Source organism: Thermobia domestica, chromosome 8, assembly GCF_964235325.1.
Source record: "Thermobia domestica chromosome 8, izTheDome1.hap1.1, whole genome shotgun sequence".
Taxonomy (NCBI): Eukaryota; Metazoa; Arthropoda; class Insecta; order Zygentoma; family Lepismatidae; genus Thermobia; species Thermobia domestica.
In genome coordinates, this window is record NC_137461.1 from 212,317,857 (window position 1) to 212,332,938 (window position 15,082).

Here is a 15,082-nt window from a genome sequence, read left to right on the forward strand (position 1 = left end):
CAATCGTGCTCATCTGACCTTGAATCATCTGACTTTCACACCTTCCCAATGACAAAGTTATTTTTGTGAGGAAAACATTTCCAAGACAATGAAACGTTGATTTGAGAGGTCAGGTCATGGTGTCTGGATCAATTTACATAATTCAATAAGCAAGATATCATTAAGTGTATAAATATTGGGAAAAGAGTGTGGCCCACTGAAGGTTCCGAAACACCGTAGAACTAATATCAGTTCAAATTTTGTTTATTCTAGTCAACGGTAAGTGGACCAGGGAAATAACACTACGTAATATAATGCTTCAAAGCTAATTCTATTTAATGAGTATGAGAAATCAATGAATTTTCCATCAACTTACATGTAGAAAACCGGTGTACTCCACGTTCTAGAATTGTGGGTTCTGGAAAATGTGAATTTCACGAGGGGAATTCAACCAGTGCAGTGATATAAATAATATAAATGCTGCATATATTCAGGGTGCTGTGGATGTTCAGAAGTGACAGAGGTGGTTCCAAAGGTTTCATTTTGGGGACACCAGCCTCGCCAATAATTCATAAGAAAGGAAACCTGCAAGCAGCGTGAACTGACATTTATTCGCACTGTTGAAGGACTATCCAGCGAACCCAATATCACCAATTGAACCACACATAGTCATCTACAGGACCTTTGGGTCTTTTCGTATCTCTATAAGTGAATATTTCATGCTTTAAATTGTGAACAAAAGTAGCAGCAAGTAGACTTTTGAGATTTCCTACTCACCTTTCACAGATGAGTCCTTTCTGGACAAAATGAGGATATCGGCTGAAAGGTGGAGCGTCTATCATAACATTATGCTTTTTGATTAGTGGGTCTCTATAGGATGTCAATGGAATAATAGATTTTAGGCCCAGCAGTTAATCAATACCGATGTCCACTACCGGCACCTTAATTGCCTACGGACTACATTGTTGGAGAAGGTTCTGCTCTGGTTTGTGACAAAGATGTCCTCATCAACGATGATAAATCTCGCCCACACACAGCGAGCAGAACCTGTGGCTAGATAGAGGAAATTGGATAGGAGAAAATTTCTTTCGCGACGTTTTCTGCAAAATTTGCAAGAAAAACTACTGTCATTTTCGCAGCAATCTTTCCCTGAAAACACTTCAAGATCAGGATGACGAACATTGTCTAGTTCTTTGTTCCAAACTTCATAATTCCTGTCAGCTGATGATTCAACAGTTGATTGATAAGTGGCAGTTTGTTGCGGTGTCCGATTGTAACTATTTTCCTGACTAACAATGGTGTTTCAGGCAATTTGTCGCTCCTTTGCTCAAGGTGCAAAAGCATGACGATATTTATAGAGTGAACAGGAACCTTAATAATGTCGAGAAAACCGTCATTTTTAGACAATAATAGTTTTAATCACTGTACTACATATGCGTTAATTTGCCCAGTTGTTGACAGTACATCTCTGGGATTGAGAGCCTGGTTCTATTCAATCTCTCGCCAAGTCGGCTTTGTGCTGGGCAAACAGCATGCGCGTTAGTATTTTCGGACTTCTACCCTCTAGTCCCACTTTCAACATTCAACCATTATCAAACCAGCTGCCTTAGCCTTGAATAGCACAATACGAAACATTAAATTAAAAGTTACCTTTAACATCACAGGTTTATTTCAAATTATTCATTTTGCAACGATCCGAAACAAGGCAATTTTTATTGTTTATTATAATATCCTATAGTCTTCGTTTGTAACATTCGCTGAATTGTATAAAAGAAACAATTCACATTATAATAATTTATTTAACTGTACATTATTTTCTCGTTTTGTTTATTGACATGTTTCATCCACAATCATTGATAATATTTTCATCAAAATTATAAGCTACTTTTAAACAAACGTGTTCATTTTCTGTAATATCCGTAAACCGTGTAATTAAAGTTTCAATAAAATATTTTGCAGGTTTTCTATCAATAGATACAGACGACATCCCAGGGAACGCAGGAGCACTTGATGTAATCCTTGCTTTACAGTGGGTTCAGAATAATATAGAATATTTTGGCGGTGATCCTGGACAAGTAACTATATTTGGTGAAAGCGCTGGATCCATTCTTACAAGTTTGATGTTGGTTAGTCCTTTGGCAAGAGGTAAATAGTAACTAGTTTTTGTAATGCTTTACCTTTCTTGAATTATGTGAGATCAATGCCCAGTTATCTTTGTAGATTAGATATCAACTGCATACTCGAAACTAAAGCAATTTATAATAAAATATTTGTGTTGCATAAATTTATAGGTAATTGAAGTAAAGATGTATACCTGCTACTTGAAATGCTTAATCTTTGCACAGAAAGAATAGGCTTATGTAAAGTATTTGCACTCCTCTCTATTTACATATATTTCAATTAATGTGTAATGCTAAAAACATTATATCACCTATACTATCCATCACTCAATCTAACATTCCTGCTGATGGAGCAGAACTTAGAGTTAAAATGCATTGGCAATGCCACCAATAATCTCAGGGTAATCGAAAATAATAAATTGGACACTAATATTGGTTTTCTTGTTGTCTTTACATGTAATCAGTCATTACCTCTCTTCGGAATGTCATTATGCATCTCAAATAGACCAAACGTTATGGATTGGACTCTAATACCACTCATTTTTGATTATTTTTTAATGTTACCCCATTCCAAAATTAAACTCACAATTAATGCAAATGGGACTGGGTTCGGGCTTGCCCGGCGTCTAATGTGTCATGATACATCTCACAGATCCCGGTAACCTGCCGTTTTGGATTATCTTTACAAGATGCCTCCTTCCCACCTTCAACTTCACTCTCCGTAATGAAACTAATGTGGACTGGAAATGCATTGGGATAGTCCCTGCACATTTTTGCCACCCCGGAATTAACTGATTGGATGCTAATATCGGCAATATTTTATTATTTTGAACACCTAATCCTGCTCACCTACAAGTCATTAAATTCACCCTGAATGTCGAAAATGAGGTAAAAAAACTTAGTTAGGTCAGGGTTCGAAAATACAAAAAGTCATCAAAATCGGTGCAATGGTCCAGGAGGCGTTGCCTTCAAAAGTCTTTACTCTCATTTTTATTTATAAAGAAAGTGCTCACTCCCGCTAAAAACGGAGAACCAAACAAACGCTGGAACATGTGTTTCGTTATTTTATTTAGCATTTTATATAATTTCATCTTCCTAATTTGAATGGCTCGGGAAATACGGCATTTTTAACGTAAACTTTTGAATTCTATATTTCACCCTTAAAGACACTCTCTTCCGAAAAACTAATGTGGGTAAAATGTAAGTTAGAATATGACTATTTGTTTGTGAAAAAACTCGTGAAATTGGTCCAGGGATCGAAAAGAAGTTACTTGCGAAACATTTTTGCATTTCATTTTCAGTTCCTGCTGTAGGCATACGGAAGTTTATAGTTTCATTCCAAGTATATATTACGGTGGCAACCAGTTATATATGAACATTTTGAAATTTATTTTAGCAGATCCCCAGACCCTAAATTTATTGATTTTGGTTACTTAAGCATGCGTGCTAGATTTCATGAAAGTATTTTAATATTTAAAGGTCGTTCAACGAGCTCAAATTTATAGCTACATTTACGTTACTTATACATTACATTCGATACTCAGTTTGTCTTAACCTGGATCAGCCCAACTTTATCTCCTTCAGATACAGTTTCCACACTTACAGTATATGACGTCCGGATGATATGTTTATGATATATATAGGGTGCGTGACGAATATATTATATTGGGCGATTGTGACTATATTATGCATGCCCTCTTTCCTGAAGGCTGTCTGTTACCAACAAGCCAAAGTTGTGTCGACCAGGCAACATCATTACACCAGAGCTGTCTCTAGCACTGGATCGAACAAAAGTCAGCTACAGAAAAGTCACTCATGTTCTAACTGCTACAGCTGAAACTTTGGGCCACAGCTCACGAGAAATCTGTATTAATAAGGAATTTATTAGAAGAGCACGCAGAAGAAACCGCAAGGAAATCGCTAGTGAAATTAGTTGGTCATTTCAATCTGGTGGTTCACTTAGAGTGCATTGGGATAAGTTGCTCTCATTTCTAAGGAATCAGTTAATCACATAGCGGTTCTCGTTTCTGGGAATGGTGACACGAAACTATTAGAAGTGCCTCCTATGGAAGTGGTATCTCCTATTCTGAAGGTGTTTCTAAATTGCTCGAGGATTAAAACTTAACCACATGTGTGCACTTCATGTGCTTTGACACAACAGCATCTAACACGGAGTTACAAAATTCAGCTTCTGCTATCTGGAACAGTAAATGCAGAAGGATCTGATCAAATTGCCTTGCAGGCATCACATAATGGAACAAATTGTTGCGAGAGTGTTCGACATGATTTTCGGTGCTTCAATGAGTTTACGCATATAACTCTTTCAACGTTTCTTTAAGCATAGAACTCAATTGACAAGCTGAAGTTCGACTTCGGAATCTAGGACGACGATGTCGCGGAGGTTTTGACCTCAGCAAAGTATGAACTGATATCTTTCTTCAAGCAGCAACTGACGCACTATCAGCCCAGATATGATTAGAGAGAAATTTTGCAACTTGCTCTCATATTTCTTAGTGAAGTTCTATCAGGCGGTATCACATTCTACATTCTCGAAGCCTACCATAGTGCTCGAAGAAAAGCGAAATTGAAGTTATATGTTTTCCGGTCACAGTTTTACCTTACATCTCGTGAGCTAGACGCGCTTCACGACTTCAACATATTTGTCGTCGCAGTGTATTTGAAGGCATGGTATTTCTCTCCTCTTCCGCTTTCAGCTACAAGGAATGACCTCAATCTCCTAAGCCAGATTCACTCCCTCAAGAATGTTAATGCAAAAGTTGTGGAAGCAACAGTGCACAGTTCCTCAGTTAAATCTGCGGTATTTGAGCGAATTGTTGTTTCACATAACACAAGGTTTTAATACTTCTTTGTTTTAGAAGTAACGTAATCAGGAATATTGGGGTTCTGGAAAAGACGCTAGGTTGTGTATTACATTCGATATATCACTGTAGCCTATCTGAGTGGTAATGTTAAATTTGTGGAAAAGTACCCAGAATCCGACCAGCTAACGATTTAACTTGGGAATGTATGCTCAACATATTGTAGGTCCTACCATCTAATTTGTTTTCGTCTACAGCTGTTTTCAGTTGGTTCCCAATCCTTAATACCCTTCACCAACATTGAAATATGTATAATCCAACACGGAAGATTCGAATATATCGCTGTACAACAGTATAGACAATTAATAAATACTTCTATTTTGCTGCTGTCAGTGCTTTGTTGTTATCACTATCCAAAGAGGATAAAATTCCAAATGATATGATCAAACTGTAGAATAGTGAATTTGAGTGAGGACTTTTACATTTCTAATACAGGGAGAGAATAGTGAGATTGGGAGAAAAGGTTAATTGAAGAATGCACGCAAGCTTTGAGAAGATGGCCACTGCTAATAAATACACCTATTAAACTTATGGATATATTCTTAAAGTTTATGAAACAATTACATGATAAAAAATTCTATATATGTTACCAAGAAGGTTCTGTCGCCTTTCCACCCACCTCCTTCGAACATCGATATGTCACCTAAGATTCGCTGGAAGATCACAAACAGTCCCCATCAGCATCTACCAACTTCTGCCAACTTTCTGGTAGGCCATGGATTCCATCGCCGTAGAACTTGGTGGGCCATGAAGCGAAGAAAGTATCAAGTGCATTTTACCCCTCTAGAAGAAATTTGAACCGGCGTCAAATAAGATGATTGCCCAAGGAATGGACAGGTGATAATCGTACGGTGCGATATCCGGTTAGTATGGCGGATGTAATAGTGTTTCACATTCAAGGCGAAGAATGGTATCCATAGTCATCCTAGCCACCTGGGACTTAGCGCTGACTTGTAACAGGAGGAAATCTTTGCGATTCAGAAGTGCTGGCTTCAGACTTTTGAGTGTTTCTTGAAGACGGCTCAACTGTTGACAGTTCACAGTTGCATTGATGCTCTGATCAGCTGGGAGCAGTTCCCGATAGACGATGCCGCGAGTAGTCAACCAATAACAAAGAATGATCTTATTCTGGTGCAGTGCTGGTTTAGGCTGATTTTGAACCAGTTCATTTAATGCTAACCAATGGTGACGGCGCTGTGGAGCTTTGTACAGGATCCACTTCTCATCACAAGTACACCCTGTCCAGAATGTATCGTACCTCAGACGAGACAGCAAACAAACATAGGTGTCTGCTCGCGTTGTGTTCTTGCCCGGAGCCAAATCATCAGGGATCTATCGACCATACTTCTAGTGCTTCCGAAGTTAAAGGTGTTATCGAATGGTTACTCCACTCACACTGAATTGCAGCCCCAGTTTCTGACTTGTATCGCCGCTGTTCGCCTCAATTGCTGCCTGAAAATCTTCATTTTTACATGTGTTGGCTTCCGACACGAGGGGACCTTGGAGTGTTTCGTCGCCATCCTTAAACTTGTTAAACCACCGCTACACTGTCCGCTTAGACATGACACCCTTACCAAATTTCTGACATATCTTCCGTCCCGCTGCAGTTGTGTTTGACCCCAGTTTGAACTCGTACAGCTTACTCGCCCTTATGGCGCTCTGTATAAGTCCCATGTTCACTCTGTCCTTATGAAAGTTCACGGTATAACTGAAGTATCACAACCAACTAGTATGTTGGATGTAAACACACCAACAAGTGATCTTTGCCTTATCTTCATTCGGATTCAACTCACAAGGTGAGGACCAATTATACACAGATCTCCACAAAAAGCGACAGATTTTTTTCTTTTGACTATCTTTAAACTCCTACCCTCACCTCTGAACCATGGGGTCGGTTTCTACAAAGCAGATTTTGTGGCGGACACACACCGTATGCATGATTTTTCTCCCGTTTCAAACACAGTCTTTATTCCAGCATTCTCATTCATTTTATAATCCTTTGCGCATAATCATGCAGCATTAAAGTTCATGACAAAAGCAAACATCGTGTCTTACCTCTTCACTAAAAGCGTCAAAAACAAAGTGAAATATGGCGCGAATATTCATGCATTTATAAAGAAATACATTCAGTTACCAATAGGAATACCACTATGATGAAAATAGGTTATTGTGTTCTATGCCCTACAAAATAAGGTGACTTAGCAAAAGTAGACAGTATCACTCAATATACTGCAAACGTTGGACTCGAAATAGGAGTATATTCTTTTTCAATCCGGTGTTATTTGCGGCTTGTTTTTTTTTTTTTTTCAGAAATAATGTGAAAAATTGCTAATATGCTTGTTTGCGTGTTCGGTAATCGAATATTGCACTTGTTTCTCGATCAGTAAATCTCTATTGTCGTAAGAAATGATCTTATATATTTTTAATATTATATAAATATATATTTGGAAACAGGGTAGGATCCAGGAATTTCTGACGGGAAGTGCACCATAACTGACAAAATAAAATAATAACTTTTTGAAACTCTTCAAAGTGACACGTGACAATATTCCTTACATCCGAGAACGCTGATGCAGAGAACAAAGTGAGGGGGGAATATTCTAAAGAGGGTCGCAAATGATGTGCAGGAAAGATTGTCCTCTCTTCCTGGTTTCTGTTTTCTTCCCTACTTGTCAAATGTTATATTCTTTTGTTTGGTGAATCCTTTTCCTTCAGCCTTCAGAAAATCGACAAACTTCTCTTTCTTTCAATCCCCAAACGAAAACATGACTTCAGAAAGTTTCGGAAAGTGTTGCTATTTTCACTGCTAGCTTCTCATTTTAGATGATGTATATTTACAACGTAGGAGGGATGCACGTGCACCCCCTTTAAATCCAGCCTTCTTGAGTAAACTAGGAAAGTTATTACGCTTACATTTCCTCCAACAGTGTTTCAAATGTTGTTATTCAAGATTGTTAATGGTAATATTGATACATATTTCCACAGCTTGAAACACAACATATCTATATTCTTTTTACAAAACATAACTAAAATAACTGTAATTGACTGGCACTACGACTCAAACATGAATTTACCTTTGGTGAAGGTAGTCCCGAATTCCATTACTTTTGCGATTGCAACTCGAAGCTTTTTGAGGTCAGCCATTCTATGCGTTTTTCCTTTGTGAATATCCCTTTTTCACATCAGGCAAGTGCTAGGATGATTCCTAACATAATGTTCGCAGGACGCTGCCTTTTTCTCCTCCACAATCTTCTGAACAGTGCGCTCTCCGAGGGATGTCATCTTTCCAACGTAAATATACCGTAGACACGTATATCGGAAAAAAGTCAGAAATCTCTTTCCTAATCCTTAATAAAGGTTAGGTTTTAAAATATACTGAATTTCATTTCCTGTGTATACTAGAATTTCAAATAATTTCCATATAATATTGTATAATATTCTAAATAACTATTAATTCTATCTAATTTGCCTGCTAAAGATTCTGTCAATCTTATTATTTTTAATGTGCGTACTGTACGTATATTTACAGGTTTGTTTCATCGCGCAATAGGAGAAAGCGGTTCATTCTTTGGTCCATATATTACCGAAGTCTCAATGGATGTTGTATATGAAGTTTCACAAGAGGTAGGATGCAATGACCAAGACATCGATAGTTTGACACTATGCTTCAAAAATGCTACAGTTGTTAGCCTAGTTAATGCAATGGATGTATACATGGTAAGTTATGTAAAATATAAATTGACTACATTTGACCATGTAGTACTAAGTACTTCTAAACACAAAGTGAAACTTATGTACAGTGTTGGAAACGTTTTATAAAAATCACAATCACATTACTGATTAGAGTGAAATTTACAAGACACAATAAATGAATGTTTGAAGTTGAAATGCTGATAACCATTTCACGGCCACGTAGTGTACCTTAGATGCCTCGTTATATATTTTTCTTTATTTTCTAATTTAGAGGATGAAAAATATTCTTATCCTTTCTATGTTTTACATCAAACAATAGTTATCTTTGGGCACGTATCATATTTTTTTCAATTACAGTTTCTATAAAAATAAACAATAATTAATTTCGGGCATCCTAGCTTCCTACTTAAAATGTATAATGTATATTAGCGAAGTGTCCCCACGGAATTCGTGTAAAATTGATTCAAATTTGAAGTTCTCTGCTCCCCGATGTGTGTGTACTAGTAGTTTGAGACGTCCATACTGGTAATATCCACATTTATGAATCTTCATACATGTGAAATTCAACCATAAACTACTTATAAGGCACAGATTTAATTTTTTTAAAAGTTTCTTTAGATATAAATGGACATGAATATGGGCATACGTAAAACAAATTGCATTAAGTACTGCTTCTCTGACACGTGTTACACATCCAGGCCACCATCTTCGATTCACCATATTGCGTTCAACTTTCTGTTTGCAAATTGAAATAGACACAAGTCAAACATTAAATACATATACAATTTTTTCGGACATTCATTGGTGTAGTGAGTTTTACCGTTCTTGTAACATTTGCAAAATATTGCATGTTAAACGCCAGGCACTTCACGAATATTCAACTAAATATAAACTTGTGCAGAACCCCGTGTGTATTGCAAGCCCGTATCCACGGGGAAGGGGATAAGGAGGGCCAGGCCTCCCTAAATTTTTACTGCCTCCCCTAAAATTTTCACGGTAGGCTTGTAAATGAACTATAATATGATGATGAACTGATTATGGTTGGATCGAACCCCCTTTACTTCTATCTTCCCTACATTTTTGAGCTGGCTATGAGCCTGATGTATTGTGCTATTGCTGTTGCCCATACAGAAGAACTTTACATGTTTGCGAGACTTCAGGAACGAGTTAAGTAAGCATAAATATATATGACACTATGAACGCAGGATGAATGAGTCATTTTTGCACTTGGGAAATGAGCTACTCAAGTCTTCAGTTTCTCAGAGAACATTGTAGCGAGTGTCAAAGAAATCACAAATAAAGGAGAATGCAAGGACTTTTCCAGGCGTGCCTAATTATATTGCTGAATATTGAAGCATTGAAAAGATTATGGATAAATGCGTGAAGATTGATAATAGCATTTCGAGCCTGAAGGTCTTTAATATGATTGAGCAGAACTCGCTGACAAAATCGCTTGGCAAACCTCTTTCATTCACGAAAAAAAGTATATATTTAAGTGCGGTCCACCGACATATACAATTTGACGATCTGTATACAATAGATCAATTAAATCCCTCCAAGTGTTTCATGAACAGACACTGTAAAGTAACATCAGTTACATTTAGGTTCTTAATGTTGACAAATGAAAACAATTTATAACTGGAAAAATATTGTACGTATAAATAAACTCTTCACATTATTGGCGTTATAATTCTTAATACATTTCTGTGAGTGAATGTTGATGTTTCCTTGTTCTACTGTAACATGTAAGTATTGTATTACACTGAAAATGTATAACGTAAATCTAGATACGACCATATTTGATTGAAGACCTACCATTTCTGTATTGACTTCTGCGTGTTTGTATGGATGTAGGTCCTGATAATATTTTGTTAATGATAAATCACTTAAAAGTTTGCCTATGCACACGGAGCTCTGCACAACTTTCTATTTGGTTCAATATTCGTGAAGTGCCTAGCATTTAACATGTATCATCTTGCAAATGGTACAAGATACGATACAACTAAGTACATCAGTGAATTTCCTAGAAAATTGTACATGGATTTGTTGTATCATTGCACCTATTTCCATTTGAAAAATCGAAAGTTTCATCCAATATGAAGGGTCCAAGATGGCGGAAGAGATGTGTAACATGTGTCAAAGAAGCAGGACTTGATCGAATTTGTTTTGCATATACTGTATGTCCAATTACATTTAAAGAAACCAAATGTGATTTATTGTCCGAGTGTTGTAGTAGTTTATAATTGAATCCGGGATATATAATTGAATGAAGATCCATAAATATGGATATTACCGGTATTGTTCTCTAAAATTAGTACAATACACATTGGTGCGCGGAGAATAATAATAATAATAATAATAATAATAATAATAATAATAATAATAATAATAAAGCAAGGCAGAGAATGGGGACAAAATATGGTGACCCTTTCTGTATACTGTAAAGAAATGTCACCATTTAAAAAAATATATATGTCTGCTTCAGCTGAAATCAAAATTTTGCTTTGAATACTAAACAGAAGGCTACATGAAAGAACAAATGAAAAAGTTGAGAGGGAACAGTTCGGGTTCAGAAGAAGTAATTGCACAATAGATGCAATTGTATTATTAAGGGTAGTAGGTGAAAGATTTATATAAAATGGGAAAGAAATGTATGTGGTGCTTATTGACTTAGAAAAGGTTTTTGACCCATTGAATTGGGAAGTGTTTTTGGGAGTTCTACAGAATAAGGAAGCGGAATTTTAGGAAAAGTAATAACAGAGGAGAGTGGAATTGGAAGAGGAGTTCGGCAGGAATGCTGTCTCTCGCCAACATTATTAAATATCCATTTAAAAGAGATAGTGAAACAGAGCTTACGTAATGAATACGGCATTTCGATACAAGGTAAAATGATTAGGCCTACACTGTTGGCAGACAATATGGTATTTCCTGAGGAATACAAAAAGAAAATGAACAAGATGTTAAAAACTTAAGGAAGGACCGTGAAGACATAGGGTAAAAATAAATGTTAAAAAGACAAGTCATGCTTATTGAATCAAAGCGGTATTTTATCATCACCAAAATCCAACTTCGTTTCCATTCGATTTAAACTACAAAATATGAGACTTACCAGCGATTTCTTGGCACAGCTTATAACATTTAAAGATAAGCATTCACAACGGATTTTTAGTATTTAAAGCATTATACTTCTGTTCCTTTTACATCTACAAAACTGACTGACTTCAAATAATTATTAAAGCTTTTACTGCCTTAAAGAAGTCAACATTCGATAAATTAAGCCTAAGATAAGAGTAATAATACCTGTAGAGGCTATGTGGAAACAATCTATGAATTGCTATTGCATTGTTATACTCTTCTCTACTGTGTTAGCTCCCAAATTATTAATCTCAATTTATAAAAATTAAGTTTAGATTTCATACTTTTTTTTTCTTTCTTTTTTTTTACAAAAGAAGGTATTCAATTGTTCATTATATCATTTTGTCGCAAGACTAGAATTATGTTGGACACAGGAAGGGCGAAGGGAAGGTTAGCATTAAATTGATGGAATATATGAGTAATATCAGTAGTTTTGTAGAAAAAGATTATTATCCACATCTGCATTTACAATGCGATCACACTTGGAAAAAGCATTACTGTTTCATTCATGTAGTGAAGTATAAGAAGAAAAAGTTGCATCTGGACCTTCTTGCATTAGTAGAAACTAACGAGAATTAAATTTTGACATTAGTACCACATTAAATGAATTTAGCTTGGTATATAAATATTTCGTGTAAGGTCATTGTTTAAATTGTGACTAGAATGTGTCTAAACTAATTATATAAATATTCTGCTTTAACTTTCTCTGCAAACGTCTATATTGTGATGCCCCATTAATACAATGTAGTTTTTATTCCTGTTGTAGCAATTCAATATGATTGCAAAAGTTTCCGTTTGCATTTGATTATATATTTAATTGCTGTAAGCATCCATCTTTGCCGGATTTTAATTCAGAACCTAGACTAAAAGAAAAAAAAAATCCTTAAAGAAATGTTCCTCTACTATTCTCTAACCCGAGTATTTAACCTGTTTTATATAAATACATATAACAAATTGTTAATACTGGTTGCATACAGGAAACGTTCTTAGAGCAACGAGATACGTCTATGTAGATTATTCCCTGCAACTGCCCTCGAGCCCAAAATTGAGAAAACATGTTTGCAGTCGATTATATCTAATAAATATCTGTATATACATAAAATTCGGTGGAAGTGATTCCTTATGCAAAACTCCTATGGTACACATACACACAATGAAATATATATTACTGTTAAATATTGTTATTAAATATGACATATTTTGGATGTAGGTGAGGACTGTCCTTGTATGGTATTTGAAGTCTATAAAATTTTTATCAGCACTTATATTTATAAATGTTTCCATCTGTTTAGAACAGAAGAAACGCACATGCAGAACTATCGAGAGAGACTCGTATGCCAATAGTTCAAAAGGCTGGAACACTAAAATTTCTAGAGAATGATCCCATTGAATTACTGACATCTGGAAATTATAATCAGGTTCCAGTTATATTTGGAGCTAATGCACAAGAAGGAACATTATTTTTATCACGTAAGTATTGAGCTTATCTTCCGACTTACAGTCCGCAGCAAAAAAACCTACAACATGAGCATGTAAGTTTATTGTGAAACGGCGAAGTCTTTTGCTCCAAAATCAGGAGAGCCCGCCGAAGTCTTTTGCAGGAGAGGCCGCCGAGGTTTCTTCTGGCATGATTCGTGCCACATGAACGTTATGTTGATTCCTTGCGCTGTTAGACATAGTATCTCAATAAACTTATATGCTCACGTTGCAGGTTCTTTTTGCTGCAAGTTCAATTGTTTACGAACTTATTTTATATTCATGAATACAGACGTTCATATCATACAAATTTATGGAATGGACGTGTGTTTATGATACTATAACTATATTTCAAACTTTAAGAACATTTCCAGAGAGAATATTAGATAAAAGTAATAATTTCTAATCTCAACAATTTGCAGTCTACCATATATATTTAAATATCTTTAGAAAATAATATTTTTCATGCACGACATTCTTTTATTTTCCTCTACGTAGAATTGAGTCGCTGATTTGAGAAACGTCGTAAGTCAAAAGCCAATGACGTCAATAATGCCTTCAGTCAATGATTTGTGACATTTCTTAACTCAGGGACACTTGTTGCAGCTCGATATTACACTAATCATTAGCGTGACGTCTCACACATTACACTTCGAAGGTGTAGCTATCCTCCAAAAATCAATCCTGAATGTAAACTCATTATCGGCATATGGCTGATATATGACGTTCACAAACCAGTAATTCAATTTTGCTTTGAGGAGACTTTGGTTATCATGCCGAGTTATGTATAACTTGAAGCGAAAACGTAATTTAAATTATATAGTCATTTTCTTAATAATTCTAAGTCTCCTACGAATTAGCCATTCACTACATAAGACATAAAACGTAGCAAAAGTTTATGTTAATATCCTGTAATGTCTTTATGTTGTGTGTATTGATTCTAGTCTTTAATTTGAATATTAATGGTATTGAATAGTACTGGCATAATTTGAATAGTACTTCACTGGAAAATATCACTGGCTGGATTATTTTGTATCCTGACAATGATTTTTCATAACGACAGTAGCAGAAATATTAGTAGTATTTGGTGAAGGATTAAAGTATCATTAATTGATATGTAGTAAGCATACAAGGCAGTGTCTAAGAAGTTAGTGCTGGAATATTAATAGTAATTATTAAGATGCATAATAATTAACATAGTAGTAGCATTAATATACTGCACACATAATCTTAGTTTGTATCTTTAAAAGAAATGAAAAACTGAAATCTTTAAGTTTTACGTCCCACGGTTATGCCGGTTAGGCTAAAGGAGACGGTGATGATTAGAGATGAGTGAAATGAAGAAAGTGGGAGGAAACGGGAGAACCCCGAAAAAGCTCAGGAGCACGGTGTTTGTCCACCATAAAGTGCACACGGCGCGAGCTGGGATCGAACCAGGGACCCCAAGCACTGGAGGCGAACGCTCTACCGCTAAGCCACCGCGCCCCCTTACTTTAAAAGAGTACTAAGGCTGTCTTGAATCCGAGATTTTATAGTATGAGTTTGAGTGTGCAATAAGCTTGACGTTAGTTGTTCAAAAGTGGAAATTTATTTCGTACTCAAATTGGAAAATTGTTAATTCTAAAACAAGTGTATCGAAGGCCACCTTTGCGTTGAGTGTATTTTTAGCAAGTATGGACTATTATGACGGTATTTGAAAATAAAAAATCATTGAGAAGGATTGTCACAAAGACAATATACCTAATGCGGCGAAAGTAACTATAAAACTCAGTAACTGGAACAAGCCCTTTCTACAATAAA

The 15,082-nt window shown here is 36.0% G+C and overlaps 1 protein-coding gene and 1 non-coding gene across 2 annotated transcripts in view; one reads left to right on the plus strand and one right to left on the minus strand.

The window, feature by feature from the left end:
- The window catches only part of LOC145691942 (fatty acyl-CoA hydrolase precursor, medium chain-like), a 70,755-nt gene that overhangs the window by 20,766 nt on the left and 34,907 nt on the right, over positions 1–15,082 (plus strand). Inside the window, exons 4-6 of the mRNA XM_081767244.1 lie at positions 1,939–2,124; positions 8,508–8,695; positions 13,099–13,276. Coding sequence (XP_081623370.1) covers positions 1,939–2,124; positions 8,508–8,695; positions 13,099–13,276 — 552 coding nt within the window. The remainder of the gene's footprint in view (positions 1–1,938; positions 2,125–8,507; positions 8,696–13,098; positions 13,277–15,082) is intronic.
- TRNAW-CCA (transfer RNA tryptophan (anticodon CCA)) lies at positions 14,696–14,767 on the minus strand. The gene has a single exon. It is a non-coding gene; the product is annotated as a tRNA-Trp (tRNA).